The 23451-nt window shown below is 41.1% G+C and overlaps 1 protein-coding gene across 1 annotated transcript in view; it reads left to right on the top strand.

Annotated features, from left to right (window-relative positions):
• The window catches only part of LOC108897673 (A-kinase anchor protein 13), a 61110-nt gene that overhangs the window by 26870 nt on the left and 10789 nt on the right, over nt 1-23451 (top strand). The window contains 19 exon segments of the mRNA XM_018697392.2: nt 1703-1880; nt 2357-2459; nt 4943-4985; nt 5210-5321; nt 8468-8627; nt 10622-10689; nt 10806-10872; nt 11357-11501; nt 11787-11899; nt 12166-12312; nt 12983-13239; nt 13639-13764; nt 14326-14443; nt 17232-17314; nt 17316-17481; nt 17630-17706; nt 19179-19360; nt 20352-20434; nt 20547-20735. Coding sequence (XP_018552908.1) covers nt 1703-1880; nt 2357-2459; nt 4943-4985; nt 5210-5321; nt 8468-8627; nt 10622-10689; nt 10806-10872; nt 11357-11501; nt 11787-11899; nt 12166-12312; nt 12983-13239; nt 13639-13764; nt 14326-14443; nt 17232-17314; nt 17316-17481; nt 17630-17706; nt 19179-19360; nt 20352-20434; nt 20547-20735 — 2417 coding nt within the window.

Below are 23451 nucleotides of genomic sequence, written 5' to 3' on the forward strand. Positions count from 1 at the left end.
TTCTTCTTTTTTTTGGACATAATTCCTTTTATAGTTTTTACTTACATCCTTTGAATTTGGTAGTTAAAGAATTTAGACCAAGATACTTTCTGAATGGGACATTTTACAGTTGAAAACTAAAGCACCTTATGGTGGGAAATGACCCAAAACATATTGTATCTTTAACACTTATGTGCTTCAAACTCAGGTGACATATATTCTGATATAGATATTGCTTTGAATAGCTAATCATGACTGCTGTTATCAGTACACCTCTCTCTGTCATAATTAAAACAGTAAGATACCACTGCTTGTACTGGGCCACATCTTTCTTATTCAAGTAAGCAGAGGTTACACACAGCAGTGGCTTCAACAGTGTTACAGTGACAGTATTACATTTCTGGGAAACAACTTGGGTTCAAGTTTATTTCCTGTCTGCTCTTGATATTATCGCAACCCAACAGGAAATAAACTTGAACACATTTATAGTGTTTATGTTTGACAGTGTGAACCGGTCTACAGCTGTAGTAGTTATGCCACAACATTGCCACTCTGCTCAGACATCCCTGTAACTCGGTCCCTCTCAGATCCTCCTCTGTCTTCATCACTATTTCTCTGCCATTCTTGCTTGTCCGTCTTCCTATCATTCCTCTCTATCCCCACTTCCAGTCTTCTGCTGACTAACCCCTTCACATCACGCTCTGTTAGTATCAACTGGTGCCCTCCCGATGCTCTCCACAGCCACGGTGTGGAAGTAGTTAGTCCCCTCAGGTACTGTGTGTGTGTGTGTGTGTGTGTGTGTGTGTGTGTGTTGTTTTTTTTTTCTTACATAGAGCACATGACCTACTTTGAATAGGGTGTATTTACATGCTGCTCGATTTGCATTTGCCGTTGTTGTGGGCGTACTCGCCTGTGTGTATGTATGTATGCCCCATCACATCAGTCAGTCAGTCAGTAGCTTCCTGCAGAGCTGCAGCAGCTGCTGGTGTTATTCATGTTTCAGAGCTGTGGACCCTCTGGCTCTGTGGGATAGTATGTAATAACACCGGCAAGAAGGAGGCCTTAATATGACAAATGTAGTCATCTACATTCACAGCCCTTAGGATAGGTGAGTGCTGCTCCATTGCTGGTCACTGATAATCACCAAGTCATGATTCTTTTGGTCCAGTTTAGGTTACTGATGTTCGAATGTGTTGGACTGATGATTTGCTGGATAATGGAGTGCCATACGGACCCAAGGGCTGAAGATAAGAGAGATTTACTGCTGGAGCTTTAACTATCACTGAGTCTGTCCCGAAGCGAATAGAGCTGCAGCCGTGTAGCATAGCTCATCCTGAAATGTAGCTGTAGTTTTCTTCTCCATAATCATTGTATTGGATTTTTCAAGGCCTCTTATTTCCAGTCATAGATCGATGTAATTGGGTTTGTAAATCACAGCTGCAGAGCTCTCTATGCTGATGCTGATGTTGGAAGTCAATTGCTGCGGCTCCGGTTGTAAATCTGCTCAGGAGCCCGGTGATAAGTCAGCTGGCTAAACACTGTGCAGGACCAGCTGTGTGTATGTGTGTCTGTCAACAGGTGCATGTGTGCATGTCTGTGTCTCTGCGTGTTTGATGCAACAGTAGCTTTGTGGAACCGAAAAACTGTGATGAGTGGAGTGTGCAGCGCAGTCGTTTCTTCTCCACTGACGTCACCTCCCTCTGCCTTCTGTTTGTCCATGCAGCTACAGCCTAGAGGGGCTCAGTGGGGGGCAGGAAGAGCTGAGGGGCCCCACCACCCAGGGGCCCCGAATCCTGGAGCCTTTAAGGATGCCCCGGCATGACAGCGATGACAGGGGCTCACTGGTTTCTCTGACAGAGGAGCAGGAGGAGCTGGGGGAACATGGCAGATTACATGACCAGGTCAGCTAACACACACACACACACACACACACACACACACACAAACACAAACACACAGAGACTCATCAAGTTTGTCCTTTAGATGTCATATCTTCACACTGTCACACAGTCAGCCCAGAGGGATCCTCAAAAACATCCTCAGCCTAATTCACATGAGAGGAGAGATGGATTTGTAAAGCTTGTACATAAACAAGACTCATAAACAGTCAGGGGAAATGTGAGACTTTTCAGTTTGGGGATTAGTAAGATTTAATAAACATCACTTTCCTCAGGCGGCTTCACTCTGCTCTCATTGAATTCAAAACAAATTGTGAACACAACATCACAAATCATCTGTCTAGTTTCCCCTTTTACTTTATCGTTCCCGTTTCCAGTTTAGCGACCGATGATGTTTTGTGTTACATCTGCCTGCTTTAGTGTCCTTTTTTATACATTGTCATGCATCCTCAGATTCAATGTTGTGTTTGCTTCTGCAGAAAACGAGGCGGTATCGGCCTCTGAGAAACAGCTGTCCTCCCATGACCCTGCCCCTCACCAAGTCTGTATCTATGCTTGCCATCAGCCACAGAGACATCGATGGTGAGTTGAGGCTGCTCTACTGTTTCTACCTTCCGTGATCACATTATAATTACTGATCCAGATCATTTACTGTAGCATATTAGATCAAAAGGTCTAGTGTGCAGATGGAGCACAATCATTTTAAGATATAGAATTTTTCCATGTATCAATCCCCACAGTGATGGAGAAAAATCTAGATGTGTAAATGGAAAAGTAAAAAAAATGAAATAAAAAATAAATACAGGAAACTACCCAAGATTTCTTAATCTTTTTGCCATTTGATTTGTCAGGAATTAAAGTTTCTCTCTATCTTGACATTTCTACTTCCTATCCCCCAACCTCACTGCTTTTATGAAGTTACTTAATTTTACTAAAGTTATCTGTTCCTGCTGTGGTTCTTTCCTTCCTGCCTCCCCGCCCCCCAGCGGTGGGACGCCTGAGACGTAAGAGGCGAATTTCCTTCTCTTTCAACCTTTCCCCAATCCTCACCAAATCTAAGTCTGAGTTCGTTTATGGGGATACTTCATCTAGTGATGACGAGGATAACATAAGTGAGTACTGTAAATGTAGCCGCAGTAGGAAATAGCTTTGATGTCAGAATTCAAACGGTAGCTGTTCCTATAGAGTCGAAGGTGGCGTTACTATTCACTGTGTGAATATGGAAGGGATGGTGGTTTATCCTGCTGAAAAAGGTCAAGCTCTCATGGTGATAAGCAGCACAAACCAAAGCTCTGCTTTGATCAGGGGACACAGTTACAATCTTAAACACTAAAATCTTCACAAACAAGCAGTTAGCCAGATTTATGTGCCCACATATCCATGCCCATGACTGGAGGCATTGTCTTTATGCACCCTCTCTCTGGAGGTGTCAAAAAGATTTCTGGAACCTCTCAGATAGCTGTGGACAAGGTCGACTGAGGGAAAACTGGCTGCACTGAAAAAATAAATTAGAAAACTTTGTTGTGACCTTTCAGTTTTTACAGTTTTGCGCTGGGTGAGAGCTCTCTGTGGGATTTATGATTTTGCACTAACAGACAGATATGCACTTAAGCCCAAAAACAACTAGATGCTGAAGGCAGATTAAGCCCAAAAGTTCATATACAACACACTTGTCATACAGGAGACCACTAATTACTGCTGATATTAAGCTGCTTCCAGTGTGAATGTGCAATTAGAATAAGCTTGTAGCAAAATCACTGGTGTAGAAAACCACCTTTCACCTAGGCAGCAGGCTTTGTGTTAATAATTTCAGTTGACAACATTAAATAAGACCTTGGCTTCTCCTGTCCCCTACCCAACCCTGTATTTAGCTGACCTTTACTTAGATTAGTCTTTGGTTTGTTTCTCTGTAAAAACTGAAACACAATCAGCAGAGAAGGAGGAAGAGAATGATCATAAACACTGCAGGTGAACTGAGGAAGCCCTTTCTTCCCTCCAGATAAATGTGAGCCTGTCACCTTTAGTCAAAGACACTGAACCATTCCTTTCCTTTTCTTATCTGTGAGATATTTCCATTAATGTCCTCGGTCTCCCTGACTGTGTTGCTAGCAACACGGGCAGGCCAAAACCTTGCCCTCATTATCCTGTTTTGGGTTTGACTCTGATGCAGAGCAGGCAGGCCATGCTTTGCATATTTCTGTGTTTGTCTGAATATTTGGTAGAAATGATTGTTTAGAAGGAGGCAGAGTAGTTTCTCAGAAAAGATGCATGCCTACGTTCAACTGATACCAAATAAGTAGAGACTGTGGTGGGGTTTTTTTTTTTGGCAAAGACTGCAATGTATGCTGTCATTTACACGTTGTCATTATTAATATTTATTTATATCACGTGTAATCAGATTAGAAATATATCAGGGTCAGAGATTAATGGAATAATATCAACATTTTAACTGTTATTGGAGCCAGGGAATCTGAATTTGTGGTGCTTGGGTAGAGCAAGTTAGCTACATCCATCATGGTTGTGTGTGACAGGCTGAATAGCCAAGACACAAAATAAATTAAAATATAATCAGGTATTGAGAAAATAATTTCTTGTGGGGGCAAAAAAAACAAAAAAACTTTGTATTTTGAGAGTTCATGAGGTTGGGTATCTGTGAGCCAGAGTTTTTTTGGAGCCAGTATCTAGCAGCCATTAATGGCACTGGATCTAAAGGCAGAGCTGGCTTCAGCTTTTGGCCTTTTTGCTTGCCGCCCTCATCAGTGCCAGAATAGTTTTGTTGTTGGCCTCCATGCAGCTCTACGAGGGTACCTAAAGGTTAAGTACCTTGCTCAAAGGCATTATTCTGTCCTCTGTCCAGTTCACATATCTGGGACTTGAACTGACAGTCATCTGGTCAAAAGAAAGATTTTTTTTTTAACCAATTAGGTCAGCATGGTTCATTTAGTTACTTCAAATGAAACCAGGTCACTGCCTTAAATAGAGGCAAATGTAGTCCTCCTGTCCTGTTTATACCACCTTCTGAATCTTTGTCCTTCCATTCACATCCTCTCTCTTTGTATTTCCAGGTATGAGGTCGTTCTCCAGCAACTCTGGGTCACTAGCATACAGGTCAGTACAACTCTGTACAAAATAGTCCTTTCGGTTTTTACTGCAGCCAGGACCTTTATAGTCTTATAAGAACTGTGTGGAGAGATTCTTTGAAGCAGAACCATTTTCAGAATGTGTGAAAAGGTATGCCTTTGTGAGTGCAGCTGTTTAAAGTTGACATTATATGTGTGTGTGTGTGTGTGTGTGTGTGTGTTTCTGTGTGTGTGTGTGTGTGTGTGTTCCAGTATATCAGAGGAGGAGCCTGGGCCTCTGCGGAGCGACACTGAGGGAAAGAGTGTGACAAAAGTCAGCCGGACCTTCAGCTACCTCAAGAACAAGATGTACAAAAAGACCAGGGTAATAAAACTGTGGCAAGACTTTAAAGCTATCCTGTATTTACTATACTTCACAATGTACTATTTACTACACTGGGAGCAGGACCTTGTTGAGTTAAAATTTAGTTTCCTTTCATCTTATTTCATCTCATTTCCTTCCTTCCCCTCCTTAAACATTTATTCCTTCAAGCAGGGATGATCGAACACCAGGCTGCTTTTCAGACTCATGCTGCTGCTGCTCCACATTCATAGGTTTGCACACATTCACCCTGGAAGCTGCCCGGTGCATCCTCTTCTGTTGGTCTCTGAACTGCTATGGGTTATGTGTCTTGCTTTAGGGCAAGTCTGTGTTACTTGTAACTTCCCCCATTCAGATTTACCTAGTAGATTTGGTTTTGAGCCCACAACACTTTCTGGTTGCAGTCCTGAATTTCTGGTGTGAGATGTGGTTAGAATCATCTTTTTCACATTCAGTACAAAGGCATGTTAGGTGATTTATCTAAAAGATCATTTTCCTATGAGAATATAGTAGTTCTTTTTAACTGCATTGTGAGTGATGATAATTCTGAACCCTTAGACTTTTAAATTACACTGAAGGTCTTTTAAATTCTTAAAAAGCACCAAATTGAGTTGTCTCAAAGAAGCCCTTAGAGGGTATTAAAAAGTATTCCATTTAATTGACAAAAGTCTTAAATATTTTCTCTTGCATGCCATTGACCGGAATCTCAGTTATGAAATGTTTTTGTGTCCTGTTGCTTTCAGGTGCTTTTACAAGGCTGTAAAGTGAAAGTGTGATTTTTGCAACAGTGTGCAGAGAACGTTGTTTAATCTATAGCAAGTCCTGTCATGAACTGTTTCATCCAGTTGTCTGTGTTACATTGCTTACCTGGATGGAGGTCGCTTTAATGTAGTTAATTACATCATTAGCAACTGTTTACTTGTTATGTGCAGCCTCAAAGTACTGGAAAACAATATCATATGATATAATAATATCAAATAGGTATGAAACAGGATTTTATGTGGTGTTAAAAAGGTGTTAAAAAGTCTTTAACATGTTGAAACCTTTAAGTGAGCATATGTAGTTAGTGAAAAGTCTGTGTGCTCTCTGTAAATGTGCAGCCCTTGCAAGAGACACTGAGGGGTGAACAGGAAGTAAAACAGGAAGACGAAGTTGACTTTGGTTGTATAATCTCTTCTCTAACCTCAGTCATTGCTTCGTTTTTAAAGTGACAGGGTTCTGGAGGAGCTTGCCACAGCCTGCGGCTACTAGCTGCCTGTCAAAGGTCAAAGTTATTGATTACGGTCTTGTAGAATCCAAGGCAATCAGCAAAAGCTTGATCCGTTTGGACTCATTTTGACTGCAGCAGTCCTCGTCAGGGTTATTGGATTGCATCCATAATTGATAAATGTATTCAGCGACAATTAAAGTGCCCCCCTCAGCAACAACAGTCACACACACCACATTAAAACATACATCCTCATTGGATTAATCTAAACAAGAAACAAAGAATCAAAAGCCCCCAAATTATTTGTGACCACTGATCTGTTTTTGGATGCAATATAGATACCGTTTCTGCACAGTTTCGAAAGTCTGAATGTTCGGGAAGGGGATATAGCTCGTGCAGTGTTGTCATAGTGTCTGTACCAGACCGATTGGGTCATTGCAGAAATAGTGGCTCCTGTAGCAATTTAGTCACTTCCTCATTGCAGCTTTCCTGATGTAGCCTCAGTGTTGGTGGTAGCTTCAACCGTTCAGCCGCAGCCAGGGATGTTATACAGGAGATTCACAGGGAGCCATGGCTTCTCACTGAGATGGAAAGGCTGGCTGGAGGTAGGCAAACAGAGAGCTCTGCTTTCCCAGTCAAATTGTAGAGAAAGAGAGTGTCACAATATCATGTTAAAAGTGACCGGTGTTCCCTTCTGGGCTGATGTCTTTTTCCAGTGAAGTCATTGCCTGTTACATTATGTTTCACTTGAATGTCTTTTTCTTTAAATCTCTGGTTTAGATGTCACAAGTGATTACTTCTCCTGTTGTGTACACTGGTAGCCAAAAGAAATGTGCTGAGAATTGTCTTTGCTTGCTGTATTTTCTCAATAAGTTGAACTGCTTTTGTATTTTTTAGATAAAAACAGGCATAATATCTAAAATCATTCTTACTGCAGTGAAGAATCATTAATTAGCCCTTTAGCTCATAGACATTTCTCAGTATTTCACCATTGGTTAGACAGCTATTGTTGCAGGAAGAGATAATGCTAAGTGTTGTAACGTCTATAAAACATGTAGGCTATGCTGTGGTCCAGTCAGCCTCATTGTATCTTCTGAATCTGAATTGTATGAACCAAACGAGTCCTAGTATGTCAGAGCTTTGTGGTCCCCTTCAAACCAAGAGGCCCAGGGCTGGCCATTAAAATGAGCTGGAAACTCCATTTTCCCATTTCCTCTGGGTTTGGGTGGAGGCTCTGTGATGTAAATCCAAGAGAATAAGGGCTCTGTTCTTCTCTGCATCACTTTATGGGATTGTGATTCAGCTCAGTGTATAGAGATGACCAACAGCTGAGGACGACCTCGTCCATTAATGAAGAGGCAGCAGAAAGACTGCCCTGTTATGGAAAGGTCAAAGATTTGATTCCCAGACAGTGTGTCTTCGTCAGTAGTCATGCATCCTGCAGGAATATCTCCCTGCTCATTCATCATAAGATGCTTTGAATATAAGCTTTGCAGTAGCTACTGTTTGTTCTGCTTATCATCATCTCCAACATTATAAACATCTACCAGTAATCCTGTAACACAGTCTTAGAAGGAAAATCCCAGTGCCTTTAACTGAAACAGACATGTCTGAGACAAAACCACACTACATTTAAAACAGTCCCTTAATGAGACAGTTTGTTGTCAGCATAAATAATGCATCGCTTAATATGCAAAGCCCCCTGCTGTGTTGTACATCACAGTAATAATGTTGCTCTGCTGGATTCAGATTGGAATTTAACATAAGCAACTGGCCAAATGCTGTGACATTTTGTCACGTCTGGTAAGTTAGTCTAATCTAAGCACAGTCTTATGTTTTTTTTCTAAACTCTAATTGGCTGGCACAGAAGTTAAAAAGTAATTATTGAAGTAAAGTTCGTAGTTGGTTTGTGTTTTGAACCATGATAATTCACTCTGTGCAGGAAAAAGAGCGAGAGAAGAGGGAGAAAGACAAGGAGGGCAAGGAGAAGGACAAGAAGACTGTGAATGGTCATCAGTTCACACCGGTCAGCTCGAGCCAGTTAACCCAGTGTTCCCAGTGCAATAAGGCTTTCAACAGCAAAGACGCTTTCCATTGTACTCGTAAGTATCTTTGTTTCTTAATTCCTTTTCCTTCCTTGCCTTGTTCTTTTCGCTCCAGTTTTTCTTCTTTGGTTGTTTGTGACTGATCAGCGCCCCTGTTGCATTAAGTCTAATCAAAGCCCATTAAGTGCTGTGATCCTTTATTAAAAGAATTCATCTAATTATAAATTCATTTCTAATCTGAAACCACACTCAGCTCTCTGTTGGAAACATACAGCGAGGAGGAAAAAGAAGCCATAGTGGGGAAGAAAAGGTCCTCAGCGGACATAACATCATCAGGCATGAATCATGCTATACGTGCGGTCACGTCGACATACTGTAAAGACTCAGTCAGTACTTCTGGACCATACAGTTTACATTTATATTCACGTATGTAATTTAAAAGTTGGACTTATAGACAAAAGAATCATTGTTTTGTTTTTTTGTTTTTTTTGCAGTTGAGCATAATTGAATATTTAGGCCTTTGTATACTACTACTACTATGCTTTGTATACCTCTTGTGTTCTGTATATTGGCAGTCATCTGTAAATGGCTGGTACTTGTCTGAACCAGCTTCATGATCTGTATGAAGTAGTAAAACTCCCTAAAGTGCTACCTTTAAAGTCCCAGTCAGGCTTTCAGTACAGACAACAAAACAGCTTTTGCATTGTTTTTCACTGAAGCAGCAGCAGTAGCCCTAAAGAGGATGTAGTTTATTGCACAAGCTGTTTGGCACAACCCCAGAAAGATCCTAAAAAGGAGAAACCAGTTCTGCAATAGATCACAGCAACACAGCGACCCTCTGAGTGGTCACAGTCTGCCTCACATACTTCAGACTGGCAAAAACAGCTCTTGTTGTGCTCGGTCATTTTGGTTTTTGGATTGTTGGCGCTGCACAGACAGTTCCGAGAGTGTTTTCAGGGGGTTTGTACTCGCAGATGTCTGGCTGGTGTCCATTCAGTAGACAAATACAGTGAATCCTTTGTCTCAGATTAGCTGGAATTAGTTGGACATCCACAAAACACAGTAAAATACCCAATAAGACCAAATAAGAGGAGAAAATCACAGCAGGAATTAAAGATGGTTTTACTGTAATTTGATATATCACACAGTACACGAGGTGGATACTTTCTGTCTAAATCTTTTTCTGCAGTAACACAAGTACATATTTTCAGTTTCTAGGTGGAAATGAAAATGGAACTTTTAACCCTGACTGTGTTACTGCCTTTTTTATACTTGTCACACAGGATTACTTTCTCACCCAGGCTGTAAGCGTTAAATGTGTTGATGTAATCCCAAGAGCGGAAATGTCGTATGCATTTTTACATGGGTGACTAGGTCTGATAGGGTGTTTGCGGGTTTCTCTTGTGCAACATGTCTGTTTAAAGCCCTTTTGTCAGAAATATGTCTCTAAGAAAATTAGTGGAAACTTGGTGAAACCTTGTGAAGATTCGGACAAAAACCAGAGATAGTTGTTCCTCTTGCTGGCACTTCCTGATCGACTGCTTCAGTTCACTTTTATGTACAATAGAAAGGTTTCTGCTTCAAAGTCAGTTCTTTAAAAAATGATCAACAGTACCAAATGTAAACATTGTGCGGTAGCTTCTAAAGGGAAACAGAAGGATTTGAGCGCTCGATTGACTAAAACGGGATCAGATTACAGAGCAGATCTTATTTTAGCTGTCTTGAATGATGACTCTTGTTCCAAAATGGTGATTTGGGAATGTTTACATAATTGAAATTTTCCCATGCAAGTCAGTTTTTATGTCTGTGTGTCATTCCTCAGCCTCTCACTTGTTTTTTTCCCCCCCTCGTCCATGAGAAGTATTACCTCTCGATTGCATCACATGCTCTGCTCTAGTCTGGCTTTCATTAGTGGGCTGGTGGAGTTTCCTGGCCGGCTATGAAAACCAGTCAGAATTTCTAGCCCCCACCTTTCCACAAACCCTCAGCACTCCCACCTCCATCACCAGGCTCATAGTATTCACTGAGCGTTCTGTTGCTTTTCTTTCCAGACTGTAATGCTTCCGTCCACAAAGGCTGCAGGGACAGCCTGCCTGTTTGTGCCAAGGTGAAGATGAAGGTAAACGCTCCCTCACAGTTACTCCACCTCTGATTCTGTAGTATTCTGTTGTCTTGCAGCCAATATTGATTTCAACTTGTCATTTATGCTTTTTTATGCTCTGTTTCTCTGGCTAGATTCCCAAGCAGCAGTTTGCAGTACCAGATTCAAGCTCTTTTCCTACAGTCATCATGAGGAACAAATGTGAGTGTCAAACCAAACTGGGATCCCATATATAATCATTGTGGCCTGTAATCATTTGCAGATTTCACTGTTGTAGTTGTTTAGTTGTCATTGGCACCAAATTTAGCAAAAAGTGCAGTTTCTGTATCTACACTGTGAAAACAAGTTGTTCCTTTTTGGGCTGTTTTGAGATACACTGATTAAAAGTAATATTCCTCACTGGAAAATTCATCAGTACAGTATCAGTATCTCTTGTGCTATTATTAAAAGTAAACAAAAAAGTAATCTGTTACTCACCTCTGTTGGGTGAAAATACCAGGATCTCCAATTTGAGTCTCCATGTTTTTAGATCAGTTAAAAGATTATAAGATGTTGGAGATGCAGGATTGAAGCAAATAGAAAAAAACAGAGGCAGCTTAAAGGGGTTCCTCAAGGATCCTTTAAGGATCCCATTGGAGGATTTAGAGGCTACTGCTAAGTAAATTGTGTGCCCGTCCCTGTCCAGCTGGTGGGACGAGGGAGCGTCCCTGGTCGGCCATCTTGTCCCCCGAAGACCATTCTTCTCTCATGATCCCATCATCACGGAGACACACCAGCATCATCCACAGCAACAACCTGTCCAAGAGTCTATCCATAAGCAACATCGCTGGGTGAGCTGGCGTGTGTGTGTTTGTGTGTGTGTCTGTGTGTGTTTGTGAGTGTTTGTATGTGAAGTGGGATGACGAGCTTCAGGTATTCACATTTCCATTTAAATTAAATGAAATTTTTCTGTTTCTTTGTATTGAAGTTATTTTTAATTATTTAGCTTTATGTGTTAGTTTGTCCTTTTTGATTTGTTAATGCCACTTTACCGCCGCAGCCACAGCAAACCTTGTTTTTAATGGTTATCTGTTCAATTGTTAATGTAACCTTTATATCATTATCTCTCCACTCAGTCCGGTGTTTGACGAGATGCCCATTAAAGGCCTGCGGTATCTCTCCCAGTCTACGGACTCACTCAACAGAACCAACCAGGTCACAGAGTCCATGGAATCACTCACTGATGAAGGTCATTACACACACAAATGTCCCCACACACACACACCTTCACTCAGAAAGAGTCTGTTTTTCTACAATTTTTTAAAAAACTAGTTCAGTGTGAGAATAATGAAACTGGGCTCACAAATAGCTATCTACCAGAATAAATGACAGGTAATATTATGAAAATGAATGTTTCAGAGCTGTATTTAGTTTTAAAACTAAATTATACAGAAATGACACAGAAAATAAAACACAAGCTTCAAAATGTAAGTGCGAGCTGCGTTGTTGTTTCAGGGACGGAGATGATGGACGGGCAGCTGATGGGGGAGTTTGAGGCAGAGGCCAAGGAGCTGGAGGCTGATTCGTGGAGTTTAGGTGTAGAGCCGCAGTACCTGCAGCAGCTGGACAAAGAGCTGGTGAAGAGACAAGACGTCATCTACGGTACATCTAATCACCACACAATAGCACTCACTGCAGTGATTCTGATGAAACAAAATATGCTCTTAAACACTAATCTGAAGACATCTATGAGACAGTCAAGTAAAATATTATAATTTATTAAGTACAGTTGCTCAGTTTAAAAAAAAATCAAATTTATTCTCCAGGTTGTCAGTCATTTTTGGAAACTGGAAAGAAAATGGTGGTTGTGATCATTTATCGTCACTTAAAGCAGATTAAAAAAACTGTTATGTCACCTGACAGCAGCTGAATTGTGCCGTGTTAGGTGACATGAGCGTGCTGTGATTTGGGGGTTTGATAGATCCACTTTCTCTCAGCAAGCTGTGATGACTTTCACTTCAGTTTGTCTCAGTCTCATCTGAGTTTCAATGGTGTATTGAAGCGACAGAGTTACCTAATTTAAATAAGCATTGACATATATCCTGTTTGCTTTAAAAGTCCCTGAGATGTCTGTAGCTTTGATTAGAGTCTACTTGTGGCAAAACTATTTGAATTCTGAAAGGCTCATCCCTGTCTATATAACGTACAGTGGTATGCAAAATCACATCATGATCTCTTTGTAGGCTTCATCGGACGAGGTAGATGCACACTGTGAAAGGATAGAAAACTGTCATTCTGTGACTCAAGTATCACTTCCTGGTTTGTCCTTCAGAGCTGATGCAGACGGAGATGCATCACATCCGGACGTTGCGCATAATGTCTGAGGTCTACAGTAAAGGCCTGCAGAAAGAGGTGCAGCTGGAGCTCCAGACGGTGGAGAAGCTGTTCCCTGCTCTAGACGAGCTCCTGGAGCTCCACACACAGCACCTCCTGCGCCTCCTGGAGAGGAAGAGGGAGTGCCAGCTGGAGGGGGGAAATTTTGAGGGAGGATTTATCATCAACAGGATAGGAGACATCCTGGTCAGCCAGGTAAGTGGAGGGATGGGCTGGTGGGCTGAGGATGCAGGTCCGAAAAATATTTGTGTGTGTGCATTGAAACAATCCGTCAACAACTTGATTTTTATTAGCAGTCCTTAGCTTTGGGAAAAATAACATCAATAGTTTGTATCCTCAGTAAATGCTTGTAATGCATGTACACATTCTCTTAAATATTGTTTTAACCCAACATTACCAGAAGATTCTTCACATTTTCTCCTTGCTCAGCATTTAAGTTTTGAAACCGCACAGCTCAGTTCACATTAGAAATAGAAATGTCAGCCCTGTATGTACATTGTTAGCCTTTTAGTTTAGCGTTTTTTTCCCCCTCCCCCTGCTGTACCATGTAGTGTTTATTTTGTGTTTTCATGTTCATGTCAAATTCTGCTCCAGTTCTCAGGATCCAACGGTGAAAGCATGAGGAGGATTTACGGACGATTCTGCAGCCGCCACAACGAAGCCGTCAACTTCTACAAGGACCTGCTGACCAAAGACAAACGCTTCAAAGCCTTCATCAAAGTAAGGCCTGTGTCCCAGCCCTTCATGTGTTTATCATCCATCTATCCTACAGTAGTGTTACTGCTTGGACAAGTCTATTATTATGTTTTTGTATTGTTCTGCTTTTTTGCAACTTTGTGTTGAAAATATATTTTTCTTGAGGATGTGTGGTTTCCAGACAAAACAATTGTTTTAGCTGAATAGATTTCTAACAAGCCTTGTTTTCTGTTGCACGTAGTGCTTGCTATTGTGTTAAACAGGCAGCTAGTTCTTGTTCTTTTGTTTTTATTCTTTTTCATTTGCACTTCATCTCAATTAGTGTGTGCATTGGAAACATTAGAATAAAGGCCCGTTGCCCTAGAGAGGTTTTTTTTTTTTGATAATAGAGGCTTTTATGCTTCCAGCTTCGTGCCACTGTCATATCAATAATGACAAAAAACACCTTTTCAAGTATTTTTACAGTATTGTTCTGCAGCAAATGAATTTTATGGTTTCTCATTGGTTATTTGAAATCTTGTCTTGTTTTGAGCCACCTGTTGTGTGGGCATGTTTGACTAAAGCACCTTTTGTTGATTCTTCCAGAAAAAGATGAGCAGCAGCATTGTGCGGAGGCTTGGTATCCCAGAATGCATCTTGCTGGTGACCCAGAGGATAACAAAATACCCAGTGTTGATTCAAAGAATGCTACAGCACACTAAAGGTAAGCTTCATGTCAGCCTGTCATCTCAGTGGCCATTCATGCTTTCACTGTGTGTGCACAGTTATTAGAACTAGAAAGAGAATGTTCTCGATCAGGCAAACAAGTGGTTAACTTTATTGTGGTTTTCAGGTATGGTGGTTGCTGTCTTAATCTAATGTTGGTCTCAAAGCATTGAACCTATAGTTTTACTGCAAAGCATCTCTAACCCAACTTAATGAGGAATAAATAAGCAGAGGAGTAGATCAGTGAAATGTACTATATTACACTTTTTCTACCTGTCAATGCAGAGTTTGACGGCATAATTTATGACAGGATATGATAATTTTCTTTTGAAAATTATCATATCCTGTCATAAATTAGAGGGTTTTTTTTTCTTTAAATTGAAATTCTCTGCTAGTGGGCTGTGTTAATTATACCCTCATCTAAAGGAATTTTCCATAAACAAGTGACAAAACAAGACAGAATAAGGCCAGCCAATGCATTAGGATCTAGAAAATGGGGCTTGCTTATAGATCACAAGTGTTAAGTGTCACTTTTTTAGGAAAGCCTCCTGAAAAGTTGAATTTCTCGCACTCGAGTTTCATATATTTTGAGAGAAATGAGACACATGTTGGTTGGTTGTTTTTAGGATAATGGAACAAGCATACTTAGGGGAGCTGAAATATTTCACACCATATTTATATCTGATTTAAAGCAGCTCTTGTCAGTTGGCCTCCCACCGTGTACATTCTCTCTAATCCTTCCCCAAAGCCTGTTTATAGTTCCATGTGGGATGGGGGAGCTCTGACTTAATCCCCAAGGTGCTTTAAGAAGACTTTCTCCTGCCAACTCTGATATATACTGAGAGGAAATAACACAGTACACTACCAGTTAAAGATAGTATTTTGGTGCTTAGGAGCACTGAAGTACAACAGCCATGGTGGGAAAATATTCCTCTTAAGGGGGAAATGTTACATGTTGAATCCAAAACGCAAGTAAACAATATGAAAGAGAAGCATATCAGAGACGTACTGACTCTGAGGCTTAGTCGCTTAACAATGAGACAATAAAATAAAAGCCTTTTCATGTTTGGTTTATCTTCGCTAATCAGAGGAGCTGTATAATTAGCATGATCAGTGGTAGCCAAAGTTACTCAACAGACTGAAAAAAGAGCATTTACACTTTAAAGTACACTGACATTTTAAGAAATAGTTTGCCATTTTAGAAAATATGCACATTTGCTTTCATGCAGGGATTTTATTGATCTTCTCAGCTTGCTAGCTCAACAAGAAGCTACAGCCAGTTAGCTTAGCTTACTTGAAACTGGGAAAGCTACTCTGACTCTGAAGGTAACAGGCACGTAAACCCCCGTAAAAACACAACTTTTTGTTTCCACCCTTCATTTTTTTTTGTGTGGATCAAACAAGCAAGACATAACCTACATATACAGCTACAGAGGTTTCTTACCTTGGGACAGAGCCAGGCTAGTTGTTCCCCCACCTCCAGTCTTATGTGCTGCTAAGCTAAGCTAACCACAGGCTGATAGTATCTCAATTTTACAGCACAGACATAACGAACAAAGGCATATCCCAAGATGTCAATTTATTTGGCTAAAGCTGCAGAGGGGTCCTCACTGAGTCATTAATCTCCATTGTTACAGAGAAATATGTAACACTTGAAACTTTCAGGGGCTTTTAGGAAAAAGTCAGTGCAGCACAGCCACACTGATTGACTGACAAGTGAGAAGTTGAGTACACACCACAACACCACAGCCCTGAAATGCTGATCGACGACAGGAACGATAGGTCAGGTCAGGAGTTTTCATAATAACTTTCCACTTTCTGTTCATCTATTCTGACATTTTGCTCTCTGACCATAATACAGTTTAAAATATCTACCATCTAACAAGCAATAGGGGAAAAATGCCAGACAGTACAATCAGTAATATAGGTAAATCATCAGTGTGCATTCTTAAGCATATTACTCTACAACCAAAAATCCCATTAAGGTATGTTGAATGGACCTTTTTCAGGACAAGGGGAGTCATTTTTGAACACTTGTGAAAAGGAGATGTTTTCAGAGTATCTATTGTAATTAACCTATAGAGCAGAAACTGTTCAGTCAGACAGTATTAACCGGTGTTGCATACAAATGACTTGAACTCAAATGTAAGGTGAATGGGCAAAGCAATGCACAATTTTGAATTACAAGTCTTTACAAGGAACTCTTGAGGGAAACAACTATTCCAAATTTGGTGACCTCAAGTGCAGTTTTGACACAGCTCGATCACAGTTGCTGGCGGGAGAAACAAATATGCTAATGTGAAATAGGGAAAACTATGAACCCATGAAAGAAGTTTAGGTGACGTTTGTTCAACTCCAAAACCATAAAAAGTCTTTCATTTCTCTCTGCGAGCGAGTAGAGGTGCAGGCACTGTTAAATGCCAAAATGGGTACCAAAATTTCATTGCACCTTCTGCTGAGCATAAACTCCTCCTCAGATGTGCCACTCTACCCATCTGGTTCCAGTGTGTCAGTCTGGAGCCATTAAATTACCAAATGGACTTGCCTAACAGTTATGGCTTTTGCCTGTTTTTCTGCCTCTGCTGGTTTTGTATCTTCTTAAAATTAAAATCTTAACTTTTGGCATAAAACAAGTGAATCAAATTGATTTGATTTTTATCCCTTTGGTAATGAGGTGTGGGGTTTAGTGTTTTGCAGCCTGGTTCTAATCTGACTGGAGACTTTTGTGAACGCCAGACTGTTGCACCGCTGCCTCTCTAACTTCTCTCATCACATGTCGAACACAGAGAGCGAGGAGGACTTTGACGACCTGACGGAGGCTGTTCGGCTGGTGAAGCAGGTGATCGCAGCGGTTGATAACAAGGTGAAATGAGCATGAGAAAAGGCGCCGTCTGAAGGAATTCCACGGCCGCATGGACAGCAAGTCCATCATGATGATGAAGAGCGGCCAAATTTTCGCAAGGGAGGACCTCCTGAGGAGGAGGCTGATCCACGATGGAGCGCTGCAGCTGAAGAACAGCCAGGGAAGATTAAAGGGTTAGAGTGCTTACTAAAATTTATACTGACTCACATGATTCCCTCTCTGTTTGTAAATATGTAACATGTGGAAATATGGAAACATGTTCATATGTTTTAACTCTTCTCTTATCTGACCATAACTGCTTTACTCCTGTTGATCCTCCAGATGTCCATGCTCTGCTCCTGTCTGACGTCTTTGTCTTCCTCCAAGAGAAAGACCAGAAATATGTCTTCGCCATGCTGGTAGGATCCTGCTGTCATATCTCTCTCTCTCTCTCTCTCTCTCTCTCTCTCTTTCCCTCCATCTCTTTATGTCTCTCTTCACTCTCTCTCTCTCCCTCCCTCCACATTCCCTGCCTCCCTCCCTCCCCCCTGGTAATAAAGATCTTATGAGCGCTGCCAGAGATCTTGTTGTCATATTTTCCTATCCCACTGTTGTTGCTGTTAGCCTTAGCTGCCCTGTTTAGCATTCCCATTGTGTAACATTGCCTGCCTCTAGCTAGCTCCCTAGCTGCACCTAATAAAGCCGATCTGGCCCTGGGCATCTAACCCAACTGTGATAAATCATATAGGTTTGAGTCATTTTTTCCATGTTTACAGGACTCGCAGTTTCATGGCATGGCACACACACACACACACACACACACACACGCACGCGCACCGGGGGGAATGAAAACAGAGGCAGGCCTGTGGCATAATAATCCATCATTAAAAAAAGGCCTGGCATGTTTGACTTGAGGCTGTTGACACTGAAAGAGGAATAACATGTGGCTCTAAATGGGTGACAGCCATGTGACCTAGGTTTAGTTTAGATTTGAGGAGAGATAGCTTCAGCTCTGAGGATCACTAATAGTACACAAAGCCAGCAGCAACAAGGACAGAGATCACAGCACCTGGATAGGAGATATAACATGTTTCTGTGAAGCTGTGGCCAGTGTGATGCTTTAAGAGTCTGAATCAGTAAAATCAGATTGGCATCATCCAGAGTTAGTCATTTAATACCACAGTCACTGAGCTGATAGTAAAACAAAGAGGGAAAAAACGACTCTTTACTGTAATTTTAAACTTAACTTTGCATCTCTGCACTGAATAATGTGTATATGGATTTTATTCCTATTTTGTACAGCATAGTCAGAGTAGGAAGTCACAGTCATAAAAAATAAATAAACCTTCTTTCTACCCTTAAACCTCAGACGAGAGATTGCAGGACAAATGTGGGGATGTGGTGGTTACATTTTCAGTTTTACCGGATAGAAAAAGAAGAAATGAAACAGCAGTTTTGTGGTGTTACCAAACTAAAATGTGCTTTACAGTGTTTGCAGCCTTGACAATACAAGGACTGCTAATGCTCTACAAGTCAGCTGACTCATGTTTTGTCTACTTCTTTCCCCTTTATTTCATTCTTCTATAATCCTCCTTTTTCTGACTGACCTTCTCTTTATCAATCCCTCTGTCTTTGCTATTTCTATCTTGCTTCCTCCCCCCCTGCTTTCCTTTTCTCCTCCCTTAATGATCCTTCTCCACTTCCTCTCCCCCTCCTTTTCTCTTGTGCTTCACACCCACCCTTCATCCTGCCTCTGCCATCCTCTAACCTTCCTCACTGTTTGTCCTCCCTCCTCTCCCACTGTCATCTTTCTTTTTCCTTTTCACTCTCCTCCCCTGTCGCCTCCATCAATCCCTCCCCTCCTTTCACCACCCTTCCTCTCCCCCTGTAGGACCAGCGCTCCACGGTCATCTCCCTCCAGAAGCTGATCGTCAGGGAGGTCGCTAACGAAGAGCGCGGCCTCTTCCTCATCACGGCAGGCATTGAGAAGCCGGAGATGATGGAGGTCCTGGCCAGCTCGAAGGACGAACGCAACACGTGGATGCAGCTCATCCAGGAAGCCATGCAGTCTATGTAAGTAGGGTTGTTTGTTAAGGTGTTTTTACTTCAAAACATTTGGTGGTTAAATATGCAAATACTTAAACGCTTTAAGGCTTTTTTTGAGTATTTTTTATAGAGGAGTATTTTTGACATATCATATTAAATTTACAGTTCTACCTGAGCATGTACGTCCAAACTTAGACCCTGACCTAACCTAACCTTCCTCATTTACTCTCACCCATTACCTTGACTACAAAACAAACTCTACCGTCATAGTGCTTTACATTCAGCGCTGTCCTCTTACAGTTCACTCCTCAGTACTTCTGTGTTGTAACCCAGGAGTTAGACCCAGCCCAGTCTCTCCAGATAGTAATATACGGTAAGCTGCGACAGAGCACTGTGCTGTCAGGAGGATTAGCACTACTCTACCTGGGGATGGGATGTACTCAGGGACAGTCTAATGCTGGATTGGCTTCAAGGGCAGCTCACTATACGCAGAGGATTATTCCACTACAGCCAGCGGGAAGGAGAGCGATTTAATGTTTCTCTCTCTCCCTGTCTGACTTCCATCAAAATACAAAACTGAGATCAAGCTATTGGCAGGAAAAGAGGAAATAAAAAAAAAAAAAAAACAGTTTTCTACTGATGCTCTGATGGTCTTGTCTGCCAAAAAACATCATATATATCACATTTTTGGCACTTGCAGGGTTGTCTAATCTTTGTATAGTGATATGTTGTCTTGTGATATCAATGTTTATATATACTGGACTTAAGCTAATGACTATGTCCATTAGTCCTGTTTTTTAAAGAATTGTTTAGTCTTTTGAATGTGAATAGTGAACAGATGAAAAATGAATTAATTGTCAAAATCCTTTTTTTGTTTGTTTGTGATATTGTAAATTAAATTGACTTGTCATCTAATTGATATATAGCATAATTGATTTGAGCAGAGGGTGTCTGTAGGTGTTTTGACAGTATTATTAAAAGCTCTACATGTAATATTTTTTTATTCTTGGTTGGACAGGGAGAAAGATGAGGATGAAGGGATTCCCAGTGAGACAGAAGATGACAAGAGACAACTGGAGACTAAAGCTAAGGAGATGAGAGGTGAGAGAAAGGAAAAAACAGGGATACATTTGCTCCTAATATCACAAAATGTTTTCCTCACTCTCCTCCTCTTCCTCCTCTCTCTTCCTGTCTGTCTGTCTCTGCTGGTCAGATTTGTTGAGGCAGAAAGATACAGAGATCATGTCTCTGTTGGAGGAGAAGGTGCGGCTCTTCAGGGGGATGTGGGAGGGCCTGAATCAAGGTGAGGAGGCCTGCCAGCAGGTCGAGCCTTTCTTCAGGTCAGCGTGCAGCTTGGAGCCGCCGAGGGGGGCGTCCATCATGAAGGATGCCTTGCAGGAAGGTAAGAAAGAGAAAGCGCGTGCTCTAAATATATGTGTGCTCCAGATGCATTGTTCATCGAGCATTCTTAGTAGTGAGGCAGAATGAACTGAAATTAATAGAAAGAAAGAACAGCAGTACCTTATCTCAATTTACATCCATGTATTTTATGGTAAATTATTAAAGCTGAAAACTGAATCTTCCTGGTCGTCACACGAACACATGAGGTTTTCATCAACTAACAAATACACAATGTAAGATCTGTCAACTCCGACATGACACATGCTGTACCACCCATGTTCTGCATAAAGTGCCTGTTGTGGTTGTAGACGCCTTGTTGAGACATGGGAGTATTACCTGATGTAGTCACATGGAAGCATGAAATATACCAACAGTATGTTAACAGTAGCTAGTAGTTTCCTAGACTAGAAGTTTGCAAATTCTGCCACTTTGTGCTGTGATTCAGACAAAATGAGCAGGATCTTTGTCTCTTTGTCTCCCTAGATGAACAGAATGACTTTTCCCCTATTACTGTTCATTTGCCATCAGCTGGGCGGTGGTCCCTCAGAACAGAGCTTTAAGGGCTATAGGGGGAGGATGAGATCCCATTTGTTGACATCAATAAGTACAGATAATAGCAACTATGCACCAAATTTTCAGGCACATTTAGCTATCATTACCACTGGGAACCTTTCTGCAGAGCAGTTTTATTAACATGCTTGTCAAGGATCAATTACATAACCAATCACATGGGCATTAAAGTAAAACAGCAGATTTTGCAATTTTTACATAATTGACCTTTTTCACAAGAGACGTCTTTGACGTGGTAGGACACGCACTCACTTGTTACTAATAACATTAACAATGGCTCTGTTCTGTATTAAATGTCCTAGTACAAGCTAAGATAGTGAGCCAACACGCCCAGTAGCAAGACCCTGCTATTGAAACATCCACTCTGAAGAGCTGTCATCTTTATTATCACCTACACTCTGTTATGCTATATAGGCTATTATTTGTGGGATTTGTACAGTTTTACCAGCACCACCTGCTATTTTCATCCACTTTCAGTTCACAATGCAATTCAGAGAAATGTCTTCTGCCGCTTGTTTTTGAGGCTGCATGTGGAAAAGGACATCCATCTGGAGGGTTCGATGACCACTAGCTAGACTAGATCACCATGTGAGGAAGTTATTAACTAAAATCCATCAGAAGAAAACACACCTAATAATTCACTTTTTCTGAGGCATTTGGAAAGTAATTGGCTTGGTAGTTGCATCTCAACAGAGCCTGAGAGAGCAGAAGTTTGAGGGAGATGGTGTTTGTGTTTTGGGATGATTTTAAAGACTGTGTATAGAAAACATTAAAGGAGTCAGAGTGTGTTTTAGGATTTTATTTCAGCTCTGTTTGGTGCTTTGGCAGCCCTGTTCATCAAATGTGCATGAGAAGAAAGCAGCAGCAGCTGAGGGGTGAACTGAGAGAGATACTGTATATTTGTGACAGAGAGAGAATGAAGTGTGGAGAGAGACAGAGAGACACACTGCATTCTCTGCACATTTAAATTGACTTTAGATTTAAATAGGTGGGTCTGAAAAATAAAACTGCTGCAAAAATACCTATATAACAAGTATTTCAGGCCTGAGTTTTAGCTTGATGAATCAGAAACCCTAATTTCACTCATTTTCATGGCAGTTTGAGAGTTTCACTTTATTAAAAAAAAACCCTCACTAGACTCCCAAGAGGACTACAATAGGATTTTTAGCCAGATGATTGCCTTTTTTGCATTGTAGAAAAAATTATTTTGACTGAAAAAGATTCAGAAAAAGCAGCACTGTAATTCACTGCTGTTTGCAGTGCAGCACTGTGTAATGAATAATGTATAATGTATAATTCTTGGTGTACTGGGTTCACTAAGAGCTGTCATGTGTTCTGTGTATTTGCATGTTAAGTAATTCACACTCACTAAGTTTAAACAAACTGTTGTTTCTCTTTGAAAGAGCAGAGTTACAGGATTGGTCAGAGCTGTGAGTTACACAGGGAAGACTGAGAACACACGCACAGATGCAACTAGCTCTTACTGATATCTGCTGTAGGAAAAGAAATGTAGTTGGTTTCTCAGTTTGCAGATTTGGTAACTGTGTGGCATTTACAAAGAGAATTGTCTGCAGCTCTGATGCAGGAAAGATTTATGAAGGAGAACTTCTGTAATGGTTTTCACTTAAAACTACTGTAGCAGGAAAGGTTTAGCTATACTATTACAGAATGTATTCTTTGTCTCCTCCTTCTAAAGCCTGGGGCAGTAATAGTCCTTATTTGATATGTGAATTGGCAGCAGTAATGTCATTTCTTCTTCTTCTTCTGGCTATTGTGTTTTACTGTGAATTCACATTCACCAGCAGCTGCTTTGCTTCTCCTTATTTTCACTGGACGGTCACAGTACGTATATATGGATATGGTACTGTATATCCAGAGTTTATATAACCTCACATGGTGAAGATATTGAAACTTTAAGTAAAAGAGCTCTGTGGTTCAAACAGATTGTCAATAGTTGCTTAGCAACTGGAGCCAATATGAGGTTGAGTGCCTGGTAGGATTCATGGGTGCAGAGCTGAACTGTAACACAGTTAGCCGGGATAATTCACTTACTGACCTGCACACGTGTGTCTGTATGTCTGTGTGGGCGTGTGTGTGTGTGTGTGTGTGTGTGTGTGTGTGTGTGTGTGTGTGTGTGTGTGTGTGTG

Source organism: Lates calcarifer, linkage group LG2, assembly GCF_001640805.2.
Source record: "Lates calcarifer isolate ASB-BC8 linkage group LG2, TLL_Latcal_v3, whole genome shotgun sequence".
NCBI classification, from domain to species: Eukaryota; Metazoa; Chordata; class Actinopteri; family Centropomidae; genus Lates; species Lates calcarifer.